The sequence below is a fragment of the Monodelphis domestica genome, chromosome 1 (genome assembly GCF_027887165.1).
Source record: "Monodelphis domestica isolate mMonDom1 chromosome 1, mMonDom1.pri, whole genome shotgun sequence".
Taxonomy (NCBI): domain Eukaryota; kingdom Metazoa; phylum Chordata; class Mammalia; order Didelphimorphia; family Didelphidae; genus Monodelphis; species Monodelphis domestica.
In genome coordinates this window covers 719993262-720014049 of record NC_077227.1, presented here as the reverse complement: position 1 = coordinate 720014049, position 20788 = coordinate 719993262, and the positions used below count along the sequence as shown (strand labels likewise).

Here is a 20788-nt window from a genome sequence, read left to right as displayed (position 1 = left end):
ATATAACAAACATAGAAAATATTAACTTGTGGTTTCCTAATTAAGTCATAGGGATCAATTTGTATTTGAGTTTGACACCAAGACTGCCCACAAATGTCTTTCCTGATTGCCCAAGAAGACTGGAAACTCACTGAACATAGGAACTGGGTTTAGTTGTTACTTTAAAAACAAAAACAAAAACAAAAAAACCCTTTGTATTTGCAATACCTAACTTAAGAGATGCTCATTTGTTTGAATCTGAAGAGGACAAAATGAAACTTTTTCTCAAAGCAAAAAAATGCATCTAAATGACTGGATTTAGAATATAACAACACTCTAATCTAGTCTGATGGACAAATACTCCTGAGTGTAATAAATGGTGGCTACCAAATCCCCACTATAACAGATAATTAAATGAGGGATTTTATCTTTCCAATAGGATTCTATCAATTTAACTGCATGCCCCCCAGGGATTCCCCAGGGAATCTGCAGAATCCAAAGTCCTCAGGTTCAAGTAAATAATTCCAAGGGGTTGACAGATAATCAAGTGGTCCTACCAATTCCCCATTGTCAGCAAATTCTCTCTAAAAAGAGAAACAAAACCCAATGTTCAACTCTATATTCCAGTGGGGTTTTATTGAAGAATTTGAATTATTGCTGGTTAATATCTTGGAAGAAAGGTAGGTACAGGCATTATAAAACATGTCATGCTCTTCTTACAGGTTACTTTCAAGATAAGGGGGCAGTTTTTCTAGGTCTTTAGAATTTCTTTTAAAAGTTTCTTAATTTTAAAAAATGTAATCATAAATTTGAGACTCATCCATAAAGACACTTAACACATTTCAATCTACAAGTATTTATTAAACACCTACTATGTGCCAGGCACTGGGTATACAAATACAAAGAATGAAACAATCCCTACTCACTAGGAGCTTACATATTAATGGTGGAGACAAGTACATATATAAATGTATACAACATAAATACAAACTGAATAAATACAAATATATACAGAGTAGTTAAATACAAAGTAGTGGAGGGAGGGCACTAGCAGTTTGGGGGATCAGGAAAAGCTTCATGCAGAAGATGGTGCTCAAGTGGCATCTTAAAGGAAGAGGACTCCAGGCAGCAGGGAGGAGGGAATGTATTCCAGGCATGTGGGCCAACCAGAGCAAAAGCCAGGGATATGAGATGGCGTGTCATGTGGGAGAAGAGGCCAGTTTGACAGGACTGCAAAGTGTGAGGGAGAGAAATACCAATGGGGATTGAAATATTGGGGAATGAGGTGAAAGATTTTGTAGTACTTTAAAAGCTAAACAGAAGTTTATATTTTATCCTAGAGACAACAGGAAGCTACTGCAGTTGACTGAAAAGAGTAATATGGTCAGATCTCATCTTAAGGAGAATGACTTTTGCAACAATGTGGAAGATGGACCAGAATGGAGAACAACATGAGGGAGGGAGATTAGTTAGGAGGTTGTTGTAATAATCCAGGAAAGGTAATGAGGGCCTAAATGAAGGTGGCTGTTGAATGAACAGAGAAAAGGTTGGATAAGAGTGAGATGCTCTGAAGGCTAAAAAATACACAGGTGACAAAAAGGATAGTGAAGAGTCAAGGATAATTCCAGGTTATGAACCTGGTAGCCTAGAATGATGGTGGTATCCTAGACAGATACAGGAAAGAGGGAAAAGTCTGGAGGAAAAGATGTTTGTTCCTGAATATTTTGAGTCTTAAATGCCTCCAGGACATCCATTTGGAAATTTAGTATCTGTGCCAAATAATTTGGATGACTCCTGCTTTTTTAATATAGTTTGAAGTCTAGTACTACTAGATCACTTCCTTTCCACCTTTTTTCTGATTATTTCTCTTCAGTCTTGACTTTTTTGTTCCTCCAGATGACTTTTGTCATTTTTTCTAGCTCTGAATCCTTTGGTAGTTTTGATTGGTAGGGCACTGAATAAGCAGTTATTTGGACAGTTTCATCTTTATGATTGGCACATTCTACCCATGAGGAATTAAAATTTCTCCAATACTTGGGTCTATTTCTGTCAAATGTTTTGTAGCTGTATTCAGGTTATTCCCACATGTCTTGGTAGATGGACTCCCAAATATTTATTCATTTTATTTTGAATGGAATTTTTTTATCCATGTCTAATGGATTTTATTGGCAATACATGGACATGTTGATTTATGTGGATGTACTTCAAATTCTAACACTTCACTTGAGTTATACATTTTTCATTGACTCTTTTGAGTTCTCTAGATAGACCATCATATCATCTGCAAAAGATGGCAATTGCTTTCCCTTTTTCTATGCTTACTCCTTCAAAATCATGATTTGATTTAAAAATTTTGTCAATCAATGGAAAAGATTCCATATATAAAATACAAAAACAATGTTTGATAATCCTAAAGACTCCAGCTCCAGGAGGAAAGGTTCACTGTTGGACAAAAACTATTGGAGAAAAAAAGAAAATAATATGGTAAAAACTAGGCATAGACCAACATCTTTAAAATGTAAGTGGATATATGACTTGGATATAGGTCACACCATAAACAAATTAAAGAATCAATGAAGAAAATATTTTTCAGAGGTATGGGTAGGGGATGAAGTCATGATTAAATTAGCAATAGAAAAGATCAAATAAGATAAAACAGAAAGTTTTACAATTAAAAGGAAAGCAACGGAGAAAATATATGAAGTTTCTCTAATAAAAATCATATATTCAAGATATATAAGGAACCACTTCAAATTTAATAAGAACAAGAGTCATATCCTAATAGATAAATGCTCAAAGTATATGAACAGGCAATTTTCAAAGAAAGAAATTTAAACTATCAAAAGTCATATGAAAAAATGTTTCAAATTATTAAAAGAGAAATGCAATTTAAAACAACACTGTGTATATATCTTATACCCATCAGACTGGCAAAGATGATTAAAAAAAATAAAATAAAATGACAGTTGTTGGAGTAACTACAGGAAAACAGGCATAGTCCTTCTTTGTTAGTGGAGTTCCAAATTTGTACAGTCATGGAAAGCAACAAAACTATTCCCCAAAGTTGCTAAACTCCACACACCATTTCTTTCCTGACTTTATTTTTATTCTTAATTTAATGAACTAAAACCAACTAAAATGAGCACCTCAGTGAACACAGAACAGAGAGGGATATATATATATATATATATATATATATATATATATATATATATATATATATAAAGCTCAGTCTTCAGTGTACACAGAGCAGAGAAGGCTATATATAAAAGTCGAATCTTACTACATACAGATTTCTTTTCATTTTAAATACATAATAAACTCAATATGTTTCTTTCAGAGTTTTGCTTGTGATTCTTCTGGCCTTCCTCTTGCTGTCCTCTGTGCATTTTAAACATGTTTCAATGATCCTCTTTTCCTTGGGGGTAAGAAAAGACCATATCCCTGGATCCCTTCCCCCCACAACTGAACAAAAACAAGAGCAAACAGAAAACCAAAACAAAATCATGTGTATGCCCTTTGACTCATTGCTGCCATTACTAAGCCACCTAAGAACCTAAGGAGATCAAAGAAAAAGGGAAAAGTCCCATATGTACAAAAAAATTTATAGTAGTTCTTTCTATAGTGGCAAAGAATTGGAAATTAAAGGGGTGCCCATTATTTGAGGAACAAGTGAACGAATTACAACATATGAATGTAATGGATTATTGCACTATAAGAAATGATTAAAGGGATGGTTTTAGAGAAATCTGGGAAGTATGAATTGGTAAGAATGAACAGAACCAGAACAATTTACACAACCACACATTGTAAAGACAGTTTTCAAAGATTGAAAAACTCTGGACAATGCATTGACAAACCACAATCCAGAGCAACAATGAAAAAAGCGCCATACCCACCTCTTTAGGAGAGGTGATGGATTCATGTTGCACAATTTGACACACATTTTTAGAAATGGCCAGCTAGAGAGCTTGTCACAAAAGGCTTTAAGTTTTTTTTTTCCTTTTCAATTAGAAAAGCAATAAGAAGTGTTGCCAAGAATGAAAAAGAAAAAATTTCCAGTAGGCAATTGCTATGTGGGACCAAAACTCAGGGGAAAGATTACATATACATATATTTATATATACATATATATGTATGTGTGTGTATGTGTGTAAATATATGTATGTGTGATGAATATATATATAAACACCAAATATTCAATACACAAAAATGGAAAAAGAAGATTAAATATGAAGTTCTGGTTTTATTTTTTTTAAGTATATTAAATATAACCAGGTAATTATAAAATTGTCATTTGTATTCTTTTTTAACTTGTTTTCTTTTTCTATTTTAAAATTTTTTATTGATATTCTTTTCTTTCATTTAATTTTGCATCTGTCACTACCTGCTAAGTTACTGTAAATATCTTTTCCATGAAACAAACAAATATAGCCAAAGAAAGCAAACCAACTAATTGGCCATGTCTGAAAACCCGTCTCATTCAATCTTTCTACCCCATTAGCTTTTTGGCAAGAGGTGAGAAGAGAGAATAATGTGTGCTAGGCAGCGGTCAGTCTGGCCATATAACCTGGGTCCATCAAGGTTCTGTGGCACAGATGGAGTTTCAATAGGTTGTGGTAGAACTCAAAATTCGAGTTAAATGGGAATAGGAAAGCTTCTGGACTGTCCTCTGCCACCATGGAAGCTAAAACACAAAAGTTTCTCTGACTCCATCCTGAGTAGAGGCATCATGCCCTTTGAATACATAAAGGCACCCAGCATGGGATATTCTTTGCCACTAAACATAATCTGTTTCCATTGAGAATAAGGGAGGAAAAGGGAGACCAGAATTCACCAGAATCAGATCAGAACACATCTTTGACCTGTGCTTGACAATTGTATCCTTATAAAATAAATCCATTTAATAACCACTCCCTGTGTAAAATCAGCATTCATACCGCTGTTTTTACCCATGTTTAGGACAGTTTCCAGCAGTTTCCTAACACAGCTAATTTAATCATCTATATTTTCTGAAGTCATGATTAATCACTGCATTCACCATATATTTATGACAAAAAAATTAAGATTATATCAACACAGAAAAAGCTTTTGACAAAAATACAACATTGTCACATTAGGACACTGAAAAAGCCTAACAACAATTACGTCTTTCCTCAGTCCTGTATAAAACTTAGAGCAAACATCATCTATGACAGAGAAACACCAGGGGATTTTATGATCAGAGACAAGTTGTTAGCACTATTTTTTATATAGTTCTGGAAAAGCTAGTTATATAGCAAGAAGACAAAAAGAACTTGGAAAACAGAGAAAGAAGGAACAAAATATGACTATTTGTAGATTATATTATTTAAAGAGGCCTAGAAATTTAATATAAAATTAAAACAATAACTTCAGTGAAAAAACAGGACAAAATCAGAAAAATCATCAGTTTCTCTGTACATTAACAAAATCTAGCAGAATAAAGAGTGGACTTCCATTCAAAATAATTACAAAATATATACACTATCTGGGAATCTACCAAATCTCACTCAGGACTTCTATGACAAAAGTATCTAAAGATATATAAACTTCAATTGAAGATATAGTAACTGTTCATTGTTGGGTCCAGTAGAGTGTTCCTTGGCCAGCCTTCTCCACGCTGACAGAAACATCAGTATTCTTATATAGCTGGGAGATTGCAAAATATCATCTAGCTGGGAGATTGCAAAATAGCATTTTGTACCAGGTAAATTTTGCTGGCTCTTTGTCTGATCTTAACTGTTCAAGAGGACCCACTGGCCAGAGTTCAAATGTTTGCATTGAAGGACAGTCCTTTCTCAAGTTGAGTAGTCTCTACAGTAACTTGCCTTTAGTATATATTAAGCACCTCTAGTAGATGCAAAAAGAGGTGCTCACTGGGGGAAAGAGAAGGAAATCTCTGATGTTCTGACATTCATAATTAATCTAAAGATTACAGGAGGTGACACTGGAAGGTGGCAGTTACCTCAGGATGAGCAAACTCCTCATTCTGGATCCAAATAAAGCTCAAGAATGACCTCGGCAGTGCTACTCTTACCTTTAGAGTATGGATACATAGCCTTTTACAGAAGTTATATGGCGGGAAAATACCTACTGGGCTTTTACCATGCAAATATATGAAGCTGCAAGTGACTATGTTTCAAAGAAAACTATGATCTTTCTTAAAAATAAAAAAATTATTTAATAAGCACTTGTTCTGTGTGGGGATAGGGATACAGCCATAATGAAATACTCTGGCCCTCCAGTAGCTTATATTCTTTTTATATTAGAAATATAATGGATTCCAAAGAGAAATTGAATATTTCCATATGCAAAATAGAACAGAAAAACAGGATATGCAAAGATGAGAATGGCTATCATACAGAACTTATTTTTTTTAAGAATATACTCAATTCACCATGTTACTCTGAAAGCTATTCTCTTTCTTTTTTCCTTTTGAAGTCCTTCTGAGAATTAAAAAAAAATACTGCAATTGAGTCTCATCTTTCTTTTCTTTGCAAGCTCCCTCTCTCGCAATACAAAAAGCACAATCCTTGTAACAAATAAGCAGTCAAGCAAATCCATATCCATACATTAACCATCTCCAAAAATGTATATATGTCTCATTATGCATCTTGAGTCCATCCCTCCTTTCAGGATGTGGGTAGCACACTCCTTTATCAGTCCTCTGGAGTTGTGGTGGCTCATTGCATTGATTATCGAGTTCTTAAGTCTTCCAAAATGAATATGATCAATTCTTAACATGTAAGTAAAGAGCATTAAAATAACATCTAATGCAAAAGATTCTTCTACTTGGGAAAAATCTCCCCAAAGAGGGGTTGCACTTTGCAATTTAAGTAGAGAATCAGAAAGTGACAAGAAAATAAATGAGCCTATTAATAATAATAATAATAATCACCACGACAACAACCATAATAATGCTGACTTGAACCATCCATTAGTCTTACTGCTAAAGGTAAATACTTCACTAGTGCCTCAGAATTGTGAGGTGGGTCATAGCAGTCAAAATAAGGCACAGGCTAACAAACAAGAAAAGGCTGCCCAGAAGACTCTACTACTTTTCAGCAGCTTATACTGAAAGTGATTGGTGTCATGTACTAATGGGAGATACTTGTCCACCTGGGTGATTTCTAACTAGAAGACCATGCAGTTAAAGGGTTCCAAAACACTGCCTAAAAGCCACTAGCTTAAATTTGTGGACTAAGTCCAAAACTTCTGCCAAATAGGTGGGTCACACCGTATTGTAATAAGAAGTGAGCATTAATCCTGACAAGACAGAATCACTCACCAACTGGGTCTGAAAAACTATCAAATGTGGCCCCCTACAGCACACCACAGCTACCCCTTAAACCCACACTCTACTCTGACTACTCCCTATGCTCATTAAAGCTCCAAAGGAGCCATTGCCCCAATCAATGTCTCTATTCAAACTGTTCTGTCTTTTGAAATTCTGCCTATACTTTATGGCCATCTCTTTCTTAAAACCTCTCCCAGTCCTCACATTAATGATCCTTCTTCACTTGGACAACACAAACTCTTCTGTATGTATACCTCCCAAACTTTTACCATTTATAATTTGGAAATAGAATTGTCTGTCATATTGTCCCTCCTCATCTCCCAGGCCCTAGAACCTACAACAACATCACTGGATAGCAGCTATATATTACCCAAAAGACAAATGAAAGAAGAAACATTTTTCTCTCTCAAGGAACATTACTGTAGCTGGGGATGAAATTTCACAGAACCTCTTCAGAACTGGGTAAATTACAATTTCAGTTGATAATTTTTTGTCAATTTAAGAGATATCCAATAAAGTGACCCAGTGATCTATGCTGAATCCTGGGCTACATGTTTTGTTAATGGCTTAAGAAGACATGATTATCAAAACACATGACAAAAATCAGGAAGAATAACACACACTGTGGATCACCTAATCAGGATTTCAAAAAAGATTAGTCCAAATTAAGTATAATGAAATTTTATAGGAACATGTAAATAAAATCTTACACCTGAGAACAACAGAGAAACAGTTGACCTGAAACATATCTGGAGAATTTAGTGGAATATAAGCTCAGTAGGAGACAAGCATCATGAAAGAATATCCAAAAATGCTAATTTCATCTTAGACAACACAAGGAGAAGTATAATCATCAGAATGAAGGAGATATTACCATATTGTTAACTCTGCCCATAGCAAATCTAGGGCACAGATTCTTAACCTATTGAATAGGTTATCTAGTATAAGTTATACATCTAAATGAATAAGGTGCAGGAGGTCTGAGAACATGGATGGAAAACAAATTTTGATAACTATATTTCAATATAATGGGTTTTCTTCATAATCCTAAGTATTTTATATCATGCATTTAAAAACATTATTTGGAGAAGGGGTCCATAGGCTTCATCGAATTGCCAATGGAGTCCACATAACCAAAAAAAGCTAAGTACTCCTGATCAAGACTAGTCATCAGAACTGAAACACATCTTTCATCTCTGGATTTCCCACCCTGAAGCTTAGCTGACCCTAGTCACATTTCATAATTTACAACAGTAATCTTGCCACCTGCAGCACATACCCTCATCCCCTTCTTTCCTGCTGTCTGGATTTCCAGCTCAGAAATCATACTGAAAATTAAATTAATGTTGTTATTGCTACTAAAAAGAGCATGTTGACCAATTTTTCTACAGCTCCATTCACCATCCCTGTGATTTCTCACATCATAACTTTCCTGGGTAAACATGCACCTAAGCTATATGATTTTGATATGCAATTAGAATATAAGTTCCTTAAAGGCAAGGGCTATCTTGCTTTTGCATTTCTATCTCTAGCACTTAGCATATTATTTGCATTATAGTAAATATTTATTTTTTTAGCACATTTTGGAACCACATTTTAGAATCATCTAAGGAATGTGCAGCAAAAGGCAACCAGGAAGATGAATGACCTTTACTTCATAAGGATGAATGGAAAGAACTAAGGATGTTTTATTTGAAGACAAATTTCAGTGGTGGTGGTGGTACAGCTTAACTATCTTCAAATATCTGTTTTGTTGTCATTGGAGATTATGCTTGTTTTCATTGGCTGCAGGTGAAACTAGGAGGAATAGGGAAAAGTTGCCCCCCTCAAAAAAAGTGTTTTTTAGGTTTTGTTTTCCAAAAGAAAAAAGGTTTAATAATTATCCCTATCCAAAAAAGGGAACCAACTGCCTTCGGAGGCAGCAAGTTCTCCCTCTTTAAAAATCTTTTTAAAAATTCCAGGTGGTAATTTGAAATGACATAGGGGCAATTTTATTTCAAATGAAGTTGAACTCGGTGGTTTCTAAAGCCCTTTTCAACTCTGAAATTCTATGACTAGAAATTTCCAAAGCTTTTCCCTTCCATTATATACTTGCAGAGTTAAATTCCAGCATGATATCTGGGATGAGACATGATCTATTCATTACATATATGGAGATTCTCACCAGTATGAATTAGCTGATGTTCTGCAAATTGTTTCCTCTAGATGAAGGTTTGCTCAAATGTTTTTTCAAAAGTTATCCATCCTAATGCTTGAATGATGTATAACAAAGGTTTGACTTGGCCTGAAGGCTTTCATTATATCCAAAGGTTTCTCTCTTTAGTATGAAGTCTCTTATGATCCACTTTCTACTTTTCAAAAGTTTGCTTACAATTGTTACACTAGGTCCTTGCCTTCAGTATGAATTTTCTGATGTGTAATGCTTTTATTCTCATGAAATCTTTTCAATATTCTGTACATTCACATGTTCTGTCCAGCATTAAGTCTCAAGTTCCTTAAAAATTCCAACTCATTACATGAAAAATATTTCTCAAATATGAGTTTTCTAGTGTATATTGCTTTCCCTTCCAGCTGCAAGTTTTCCATTTATTTGAATCATAGAGTATATGCCTTGTTACGAATCCCATGCTTCCAATGAACTATGTGAAGTTTTTCAAATTCACTATATTCAAAGGGTCTATTTGTATTCTGAATTATACCATAAGTTCTGGCTATGGGCTAATGCCCTTTCATTTTATTCAAAGTGTTTCTCTCCCCTACAAGTTTTGTGATGCTTATTAAGGCTTCCCTTTTGGCTGAAGGCTTTCCCACAATGGTTACATTTATAGGGTTTTTCTCCAGTATGAACTCTCTTATGAGAATTAAGGTTTGTCTTTTGGCTGAAAGCTTTCCCACACTCATTACATTCAAATGGTTTTTCTCCAGTATGAATTCTCTCATGTTGTAAAAGGGAAAAGCTATTCCTGAAGCCTTTCCCACATTCCATACATTCAAATGGCTTCTTTCTAGAATGAATTATCTTATGCATTTTAAGGTTTCCCTTTTGGCTGAAGGCTTTCCCACACTCATTACATTCATAGGGTTTCTCTCCAGTATGGCTTCTCTGATGTCTCAAAAGGACTGAGATATGTCTGAAGCCTTTCCCACATTCATTACATTCAAAAGGTTTCTCTCCACTATGAATTCTCTCATGTTGTAAAAGGTAAAAGTTATTACTGAAGCCTTTCCCACATACGCTACATGAATATGGTTTCACTCCAGCATGCATTCTCTTATGTGAATTAAGGCTTGCCTTTTGGCTGAAGGCCTTCCCACATTCATTACATGAATATGGTTTCACTCCAGTATGAATTCTCTTATGGGAATTAAGGCTGGCCTTTTGGCTGAATGCTTTCCCACATTCATTACATACATATGGTTTCTCTCCAGTATGAATTCTCTTATGTGAATTAAGGTTTGTCTTTTGTCTGAAGGTTTTTCCACATTCATTGCATTCATAAGGTTTCTCTCCAGTATGAATTCTCTCATGTTGTAAAAGGGAAAAGCTATTCCTGAAGCCTTTGCCACATTCCGTACATTCAAAGGGCTTCTTTTTGGAATGAATTATCTTATGCATTTTAAGGTTTCCCTTTTGGCTGAAGGCTTTTCCACATTCATTACATTCATAAGGTTTCTCTCCAGTATGAGTTCTCTGATGCCTCAAAAGGATTGAGATGTACCTGAAACCTTTCCCACATTCAATACATTCAAAGGGCTTCTCTCCAGTATGAATTCTCTCATGTTGTAAAAGATAAAAGCTATTCCCAAAAGCTTTTCCGCATTCATCACATGAATATGCTTTTTCTCCAGTATGAATCCTTTTATGTGAATTAAGGTTTGTTTTTTGGCTGAAGGCCTTCCCACATTCATTACATACATAAGGTTTCTCTCCTGTATGAATTCTCTCATGTTGTGAAAGGGAAAAGCTATTCCTGAAGCCTTTCCCACATTCCATACATTCAAAGGGCTTCTTTCTAGTGTGAGTTATCTTATGCATTTTAAGATTTCCCTTTTGGCTGAAGGCTTTCCCACATTCATTACACTCATAGGGTTTTTCTCCAGTGTGACTTCTATAATGTCTCAAAAGAACTGAAATGTGTCTGAAGCCTTTCCCGCATTCATTGCATTCAAAGGGTTTCTGTCCATTATGAATTCTCTCGTGTTGTAAAAGGTGAAAGGTATTTCTAAAGGTATTCCCACATTCCATACATTCAAAGGGCTTCTTCTGAGTATGGGTTATCATGTGCATTTTAAGATTTCCCTTTTGACTAAAGGTCTTTCCACATTCATTACATGAATATGGTTTCACTCCAGTATGAATTCTCTTATGTGAATTAAGGCTGGCTTTTTGGCTGAAGGCTTTTCCACATTCATTACATGCATAGGGCTTTTCTCCAGTATGAATTCTCTTATGTGAATTAAGGTTTGCCTTTTGGCTAAAAGCTTTCCCACATTCATGACAGTCAAAAGGTTTCTCTCCTGTATGAACTCTCTCATGTTGTAAAAGGGAAAAGCTATTCCTGAAGCCTTTGCCACATTGCATACATTCAAAGGGCTTATTTCTAGAATGAATTATCTTATGCATTTTAAGGTTTCCCTTTTGGCTGAAGGCTTTCCCACACTCATTACATATGTAAGGTTTCTCTCCAGTATGACTTGTCTGATGTCTTAAAAGGACTGATCGATGTTTGAAGCCCTTTCCACATTCATTACATTCAAAGAACTTCTTTCCAGTATGAATTATGTCACGGATTTTTAGGCTTCTCTTCGGTGTAAAGGCTTTCCCATATTTATTAATTAAGTAGGGTTTCTCACCACACTGATCTCTCTTCTGTTCATATATGTTTCCCTTCTTCCTAAACGCTTTTCCAAATTCATTACATCTATAGAGTAAATCTCCAGTATGATTTTTTTCATGTTGCCCTAAGTAATGCTTACTGCTGAAGACTTTCACACATAAATTACATTTATATGGTTTATCTTCAGTATGAATTCTTTGATGTTCAGCTAGGTAAGCTTCCCCACATTCATCATATTCAAAGGAATTCTTGGCAGTAAGAAATATTGTATGTATTTTAAGGTGTTGATTCTGACCGAAGACTTTCCCACAATCATTACAGCAACAGGATGTACCTCCAGTATTTATTTTTTGATCTTGGCCTAGATCGTTTGCTTTCCCACATTCAATAAATTCAAGTGGTTTCTCTCCAGTAGGAAGTCTTCCAAATACATTATATTCATGAAGAAAATCTAGGGGGAAAAAAGGTGTCAATATTCAATGTTCTATGAGGAAAGCAAAATGGAAAGGTTTCAAGGTGAAAATAAAGAAAAGGATGTGGGAAAAGGTGAGTGGTATCCTTGTTAGAATGTAGAAGAATGAAGACACAGGAGAGAAAGGGTTTTAAGAAAGACTCTTTGACAGTAGGGAATAAGCAAGATACAAGGCTATTTCAAAATAATGGGGAATTATAACCTATGATGTTGGCACATAACTTCTACTCCAAATAATCATGATGGGAATTAAAAGATGATGACAGGAGACCACCCACTAATGGTCTAAAGAAGAACAGACATAAAATGTTAGTTACAGACTTTGTGAAGGGTATGAAGCTGGCTATTTGTCAGCAATAACAAACATAGTAATATATATTGACTTTCCAGAGTATGAATCTAAAAAATAACACACTTACAAGACTGGTCAAAACTTGATAGTTACTACCTAAATCTGGTGATTCATGAAAGAAGTCGCAAGAACCTAAGAAGTATCGCTGGGAATAATGAAGTCGTATGCAAAACTCCAAAACCTCTAAGAACAAAGAGTTTTTATCTGTCTTGGCAATAGAAGGCAATAAAAGGAAAGAATAGATTTTGGAAAAGAAAATCTGGTCATGAAGGTAGAAATGGAATGGTCTATTTCTGGAATTGATTAAAATACTATAATGGTAGTATCTTGATCATGGATTTAATGAACTCCAAAAGACAAGGAAATAGAAATCTTTGGCCCAAAATATTTCTATACAAATACATATAGAATAAGTGATAAGCAAGAGAACATGAGAACTTGTGGCAAAGAAATAAGTTTCTCAAAATATAATTTTTCCTCCAACAAAGGAAGAATAGAGACAAATTACAAACAGTAAGCTTTCCTTCAATTCCTGCTGAAATTCTAAGATGTTTTATTTTATTTTTTTTAAACCCTTACTATGTTAGAATCAATAGAAATATCAGTGCCAAAGCAGAAGAGCAGTAAGGGCTAGGCAGCTGGGGTTAAGTGACTTGTCCACAGTCAGAGAGCTATGAAATGTCTGAGTCCAGATTTGAATCCAGGACTTCCCATCTCCAGGTCTGGTTCTCTACCCACTACGCCACTTACCTGCCCTACTAAGATGTTTTTACTGGCATAGTTACTGAAAATCTGGAAAAGGAATCTACTAGAGCAAAGTGTAAGCATGGGATAATCAAGATGAAATCCTGGAAGATTAACTTAATTTGCTTTCTGACAATCTCAGACCAGTGAGAATCATACTGAATAGAATAGCTGCCTCAGAATAAGAATGACATGGTCTAGCTTCAAGTCATTTAATCTCACTATCCAAGCAACTTTCTCAAAGTATGTTACAGTAGTTACCAATCTGCACTGGTAGAAGAAATTTCCTCCTGGGGAACATTCTATATGGATAAATTATGTTTGGGCCAAAATACAAATATTAAAGGGAAACACTGTGGATAACTGGCCTGGCTTTTTTCCACAGCATAAAATTAAATCTTCTATGCTCTATATTGCCAAGATGGAGAAGAGCACAGTAAAGACAATGATGAAGTCAATGAATAATCAGAATCTAAGTAAAGTCCTCGTGCCAATTTAAGAAACAATTTCCTATGCAATGGTCTCCAAAATGGGGTATCTTCACCTCAAGAGCTGTTTGTTTGCAACAATTCATTGTGGTGAGAAGGTTGGGACTAGATTTGTAATTTCATGGATATAAAGAACTCCCTCATGAGAAATCTCCCTTTACCAATGAATCCAAGATATCACCTTCTCTGTACTTTCTCATCTTAGAAAGCTTCCAAGACATTGAGAAGTTTAATCACCTCTAATAATCTAGTCATTTAGGTTTTATAGCTAATATATGTCAGGAATAGAACTTGAGCTCAGGTCTTCCTAGGTCAGCATTAAGTTCTCTTATCTATTACATTATTCCGCCTCTGAGGAGGGGAATATTAGAACGTCTATTTGTATTTAGCTTTACAAATATTTAGTATACATGTTGACATTAGTGTCCTCACTCAATATGTAAGTCAAATAATATGTGCTACATAGAGGCCAAGAGGTATCCTCAGAAGAGTAGCCTCACTCGTTGTTTGATGTCAGTATGATTCAGTGTGTTGCAGTTTATGTATGCACAACTGAAATCAATTTACAGATTAAATGATCAAGCTTTAACTAAATTCACAAAATAGAAGAATATATTCAAAATAAGATTACTATAGGGGGCAGCTGGGTAGCTCAGTGGATTGCGAACCAGGCCTAGAGACAGGAGGTCCTAGGTTCAAATCTGGCCTCAGACACTTCCTAGCTGTGTGACCCTGGGCAAGTCACTTGACCCCCATTGCCTAGCCCTTACCACTCTTCTGCCTTGGAGCCAATACACAGTATTGACTCCAAGACGGAAGGTAAGGGTTTAAAAAAAAAAAAAGATTACTATAAAGGTATTATTGTTAAGGGAACAGCTAGGTTGCTCAGTAGATTGGACACCAGGTCTAGATATGGGAGATCCTGGGTTCAAATCTAGCCTCAGACACTTCCTACCTATGTAATTAGGGGCAAGAGCCTCACTGACTCCCAATGTCTTTACCACTTTTCTGCCTTAGAACCAATACACAGTATTGATTCTAAGATGGAAGGCAGGGTTTTAAATATATGTGTGTGTGTGTGTGTGTGTGTGTGTGTGTGTGTGTGTGTGTGTGTAATTGGTAAAAGATAATGAGTAATATTATATTTTAATAATAAGTGACCAATAAGAAAATTAATAAAGCAATACCTCTGTTCCTTGAATACATTATTCATGAGCCACATTATGAATCAAATATTAAAAATTAAATCTGACAAGCAGTCATGAAAAAACTTAGAAACTGACAAGATTATGTGGAATATGGATTAAGAGGAAAGATTAATGAACTGATTATATCTTTGAAAATTAAAAAGTCAACATATATAATAAAATTGGCAATAATTAATCAGTTTACAGATTTGGAGCTATACAGAAATACCAATGGGATACTTTATAGATCTAAATGAAATTCTTAAATTTTAAAGAAAATAATGAAAGAAGGAAGAAATTAAGAAGAAACAGTACTTCTCAACCTAAAATTATATTGTTAAGAAGCAATAAAAAAGCATTTGGCACTGGTAAAAACAAACAAAAAAAGATATCAATGTACCAGACTAGACAAGGAAGACACAGAATTAACTTAGCTCAATAACTCAGTGTTCAACAAATCTAAAAATGCACATTATCTAGGAATTTGAAGACTAGAAAGTAGTTTGGCAGAAATTAGGTTTAAAACAACAACTCCTACCACATTCCATAATCCATTCAAAATCGATATATGATCCCACTAAAGACCATACATAAGAAAATTAAGAGAAGCTTATCATAAAGATTTCATAGTTGAGGGCAAAGGATGAATTCTTAGTCAAGGAATACATACAACTACAAAAGATAAAACACATCCTTTTAATTACATGAAATCAAAAACCTATGGAAGAAAAAAAATACAACTAGGAAAACACAACTAAGGTAGGAATCAAATACCTCTAACAAGGGATTGATATGTAAGATATATAGTAAACTAATAGAAATATATATAAGATCAAAAGCCAGTCCCCAATTAATAAATGATTGAAATACATGAACAAGCTTTTCTCAAAAAGAATCACAAATTGTTAAGCAATCATACAAAGGAATATTAATCCTTAAGAAGATAAATGAAGTGTTTTTTTTAATCCTAAGGTTTCATTTAGAAAAGTGGGATGATAACAAAAGATGGGAAGTCAATGTAAAATGGATTGTGAAAAAGCAAGCATGCTAACCGAATGTTTGGTGGATCTGTGAATCCAATATCATACAAAGGAAATTGCTAAAATATCCATACACTGTGACCCAGATATTCTACTCCTAGGTATTCCCTCCATAAGATCACTGACAAAAGTAAGGCTCTATATACACCAAAGTATTTACAGTAGTGCTTTTATACCACTTTTTGTGGTAGCAAAGAAATAGAAACAACATAGGTTAATCAACTAGGGAACAAACACACTGTAGTGTACTAACAATCTAATCCTTTACTCTGGCCTTCCATGAAGAGGCAGTTAGTTGGTCCTTGTTTGCCAATCCAAATTCTTTCTCCAATATCCCAACCCCTTCCAAATTCTACGATGTATTTGTTGACATTCTTATCTGTGTGAAATGATCAGGTAATACATACACTATCCTAACCATTCTTTTATCATCGATATTGGGCTCTCTGTCTCTCTTCCTATTCCCTACAAACTCACTCTTATCTAATCCATTTTTTTAAAACCCCTCATTTAATCCTGCCATTCTAGCAAGTTGGTCCTCTACCTCTCCTCCCTTTTTGTGGCTAAAGTCCTTTAGAAAGGCTGTCTACTCTCTATGCCTCCACTTCTATTCCAAACCCTCATCATCCCCGCCTCATCATCCTACTGAAACTGCCCTCCCCAAAGCTGCCAGTGATCTCTTCACTGCCAAAGGTATTTGGTATGTTCTCAACCTCTCTGCTGCATTTGATAGGGTTGATCATTTTCTCATCCCAGATAGCAGTCAGTTGCATTTTAAAACTTGTTTCAAAAAGAAAATGTTTTCAGCATGACAAAGATAGTAAGAAATATATTGAGCATGATGCAAATTTCAAGCTGACTTAAACACAATTTCTTCTGCAAAAAAAAAAAAATTTGAGAAGGTAGAAATTCATAGCACTTTTCAGTAAATCCAAACCACTGGCATGAACAAAAGGTCAGCTCTTTTTCAGTGTGTAATATTTATCATATATCTTCTAGTGTATCAGAAGCTGGGGTGAGCCCCTAAGGACTCCTCTACTTTCAACCACAGCCAAGGTGCCTAGCACCCAGTGCCTCCACCCTCCAGGTCAAGCAGCAGCCTGAGGCAAAAGAAAGCCACTATTTAGTCTAATACATATTTACATATTTCTTAACCTTTTAATACATATAAAACTTGGCTACCATTTTTTATTAGGTTCCTATTATTTTTTATGTATCACTGATGGTATTTTTTCTTTAAACCCTTACCTTCCGTCTTGGAGTCAATACTGTGTATTGGCTCCAAGGCAGAAGAGTGGTAAGGGCTAGGCAATGGGGGTCAAGTGACTTGCCCAGGGTCATACAGCTGGGAAGTGTCTGAGGCCAGATTTGAACCCAGGACCTCCTATCTCTAGGACTGGCTCTCAATCCACTGAGCTATCCAGCTGCCGCCAACTGATGGTATTTTTGAGTTGCATCATGCTCCATTTTCCCCATAAGCCCTTTATTTTTTATTGAACAATTTTGAATTGTGCATAATGTTGCATCTTTTGGAAACATGTCAAATTTCTGTCTAACTGCTCCTTCCATGTCTCCTATGCTAGTCTTTCCATGGATGACACACTAGTAATCATATTTATCACACAAGGCTCTGTCATGGACCCTCAATTCTTTTTCTCTATACTACCTTACTTAGAAATCACAATAGCCACTATTGGTTCAAAGACTATCTCTATGCCAGTGACCCTCGGATTTATATATATCTAACCCTAATTTCTCTCCTGAGCAGCAGTCACACTAGGGTACCTTGCAAGGCAGAGATGTCAATCCTGAATCAGATTACAATGTAACTAGAAAATACTTAACAAAATAAATAAAAAACACAATGTAACAAAGATAACACTACATTTTTAAACTATCAATATGCAGTCCCCAGGGGTGTGTATTAGTATGTATCTCACTATTTCTATGTTGTCCCCACCATTAGAATGCCTTTTTTATTTCACTGCTTACCCTACCCTCTGGCACACAGCCAGCATGTAGTAAATATTTATTTAACTGACTGATGAATGCAATGGAGTACTACTGTGCTATAAAAAATAAGGAATACAAAGAAGCGTGGGAAGACTCATGAACTGATACAAATTGAAGAACTACAAAAACAAGATTCAGAATGACAACAATGTAAACAGAAAAAATAGTGACAACTAAGTAATCAGAATTCAATAATATGAAATTAAAGTGACCAAATGAAGTCCTAATTAGAGATTAAAAAGACACACATACCCAGTTCTTTTGCAAGAGCAGAGGACTATGAGTGTGGTATACTGCATACAATGTTCAACTATGTTCAACTTTTTTGATATATCTTTTAATTTGGTAGAAATTTTTCTTTCTTATTTTTTTCATACTTGTAAGAACTATAAAAATTTCATATCTATGTATGTAAAAAACATAATTCTAAGTTAAGTTTCAGTGGCTTCTGAATCTACCATTAAAAAAATCATAATTAACTCCTGCATAACTTTCAAGAGGAAGATAGAAATGTATTAATCAACTTTAATTTTAAAATATTTTGCATAACTGGTGAATAGGGTTAAAAAACAAACATCATGATGAAGTATGTGTGATCAATGATGCCCTTTTACATATGGCCCTATTTATCTTTCTGTTTTGTACTTCCTGTTTATCCCTATATTCTACCCTTTCACCCCTCCCAGAAGGCTGTAGCAGATATCTTTTTTTTTTTTTAAAGAGGAAATATAGAAAAAATTCAGCAAAACAAATCAATAAGTTAGAAATTTTTTATTTTATATGCAATGATCCACACCCATGGATCCCCACCTGTGCAAGGAGCTGAGAGAAGTTTCTTCTCATTTATCTTCTTTGGGGGCCAAGTTTGGTCTTTATAATTTTTGCAACATTCTGTTTCAATATTTTAAATGTTTTGTGGTGCCTGTTCTTTCCACATACACACTTGTGGTCACTGCATATTTCGTTTTCCTGGCTCTGCTGATTTCATTTTTGCATCAGTTCATATTAGTGATTCCATTTTTCTCTGCATTTATCATGCTTATCAGAAAACACAGCATTTATTATATTTATGCACCATGATTTGTTTATCTATTACCTGATCAATGAGCATCTATTTTGTTTCCAGTTCTTTGCTACCATAAAACGTGCTGCCATAAGGGCAATGGGCCCTTTCTTTTTATGGATATCTTAGGGTAAATACTTAGTAGAATCCCTGAGTCAAAAGGTACTGACATTCTAGCCACTTTATCTGCATAATTCTAAATTGATTTCTAAAAGAGTTGAACCAATTCACAGCTCCAACAATATACATTGGTGTCCCTGAGTTTCCACAACCCTTCCAACATTGACTATTCCTGATATTTGTCACTGTGGCAAACTTTTTGAGTGTGGGGGGAAATCTCAGTACTACTGTTTGCATGTCTCTATTAATGATTTCAAGTATTCTTTCATAGTTATTAATAGTCTATAATTCTTCTTTCAAGAAATATTTATACATACCCTTTGACCACTAATCCAATAGGAAATGGCTTTTGATCTTTTTTACTTCTTAGCATTCTATATGGCTTTGGATATCAGGTCTTTATCAAATATATGATATAAAGTTTCTTTTTAGTTACCATTTCCCTTCTTATCTGAGTTGCATTCATTTTGTTCCTTCAATAGCTTTTCAGTTTCATGTAATGAAAACAATCTATTTTATCTTTGTAATTGACTCTATCCCTTGTTTTGTTAAGCAGAGAAGTCTATTATCACTACTACCATTTAACATAGACCCTATGACACAAAAGATTAAAGGAATAAGCATAGGCAAAAAGAGAAAGAAGGAAGGAGGGAGGCAGAAGAGAAGGAAGAAAAATGTATGGAAGGAAGATTTATTAGTCACCAACTATATGCCAGGCACTGTACTAAGCACTTTATGGATATTTATCCATTTGATCCTGACATTAACCCTGGGACACAGTTACTATTATTATCTCCATTTTGCAGCTGAGAAAACTGAGCCAGAAAGCAATTAAGTGACTTGCCCAAGGTTGACAGCTAATAAATGTCTGGAGTCAAATTTGATCTCAAGTCTTCCTAATTCCAGATCCAGCACTCTATATCTACTGAGCTGCCTGAGGAAACAAAATTACCACTTTTTACAAATGATATAAAACCCTAGAGAGTTGATGAAAAAGTTGATTGAAACCATCAATTCTGCAAAGTTGTAGGTTTGAAAATAAATGCATACAAAAAATTATCAGCATTTCTTTATATAAGTTCCCCTTGTGTGATCAAGAATCCCTCCCCATTCATAGGTATGAAAGTGTCTTTGAAAAAAAATTTAATGTTATGATCTTTAATATTCAAGTCAT

General features: G+C 35.0%; 1 protein-coding gene across 5 annotated transcripts in view; it reads right to left on the bottom strand.

Moving 5' to 3' along the window:
* Nucleotides 1-819: 819 nt before the first annotated feature.
* The window catches only part of LOC100027095 (zinc finger protein 420-like), a 35076-nt gene continuing 15107 nt past the window's right edge, over nucleotides 820-20788 (bottom strand). For all 5 annotated transcript variants that reach the window (XM_007477609.3, XM_007477610.3, XM_007477611.3 and 2 more), the window contains exon 6: nucleotides 820-12586. In XM_007477609.3, the coding sequence (XP_007477671.1) occupies nucleotides 10032-12586 (2555 nt within the window). In that variant the 3' untranslated portion in view covers nucleotides 820-10031. The remainder of the gene's footprint in view (nucleotides 12587-20788) is intronic.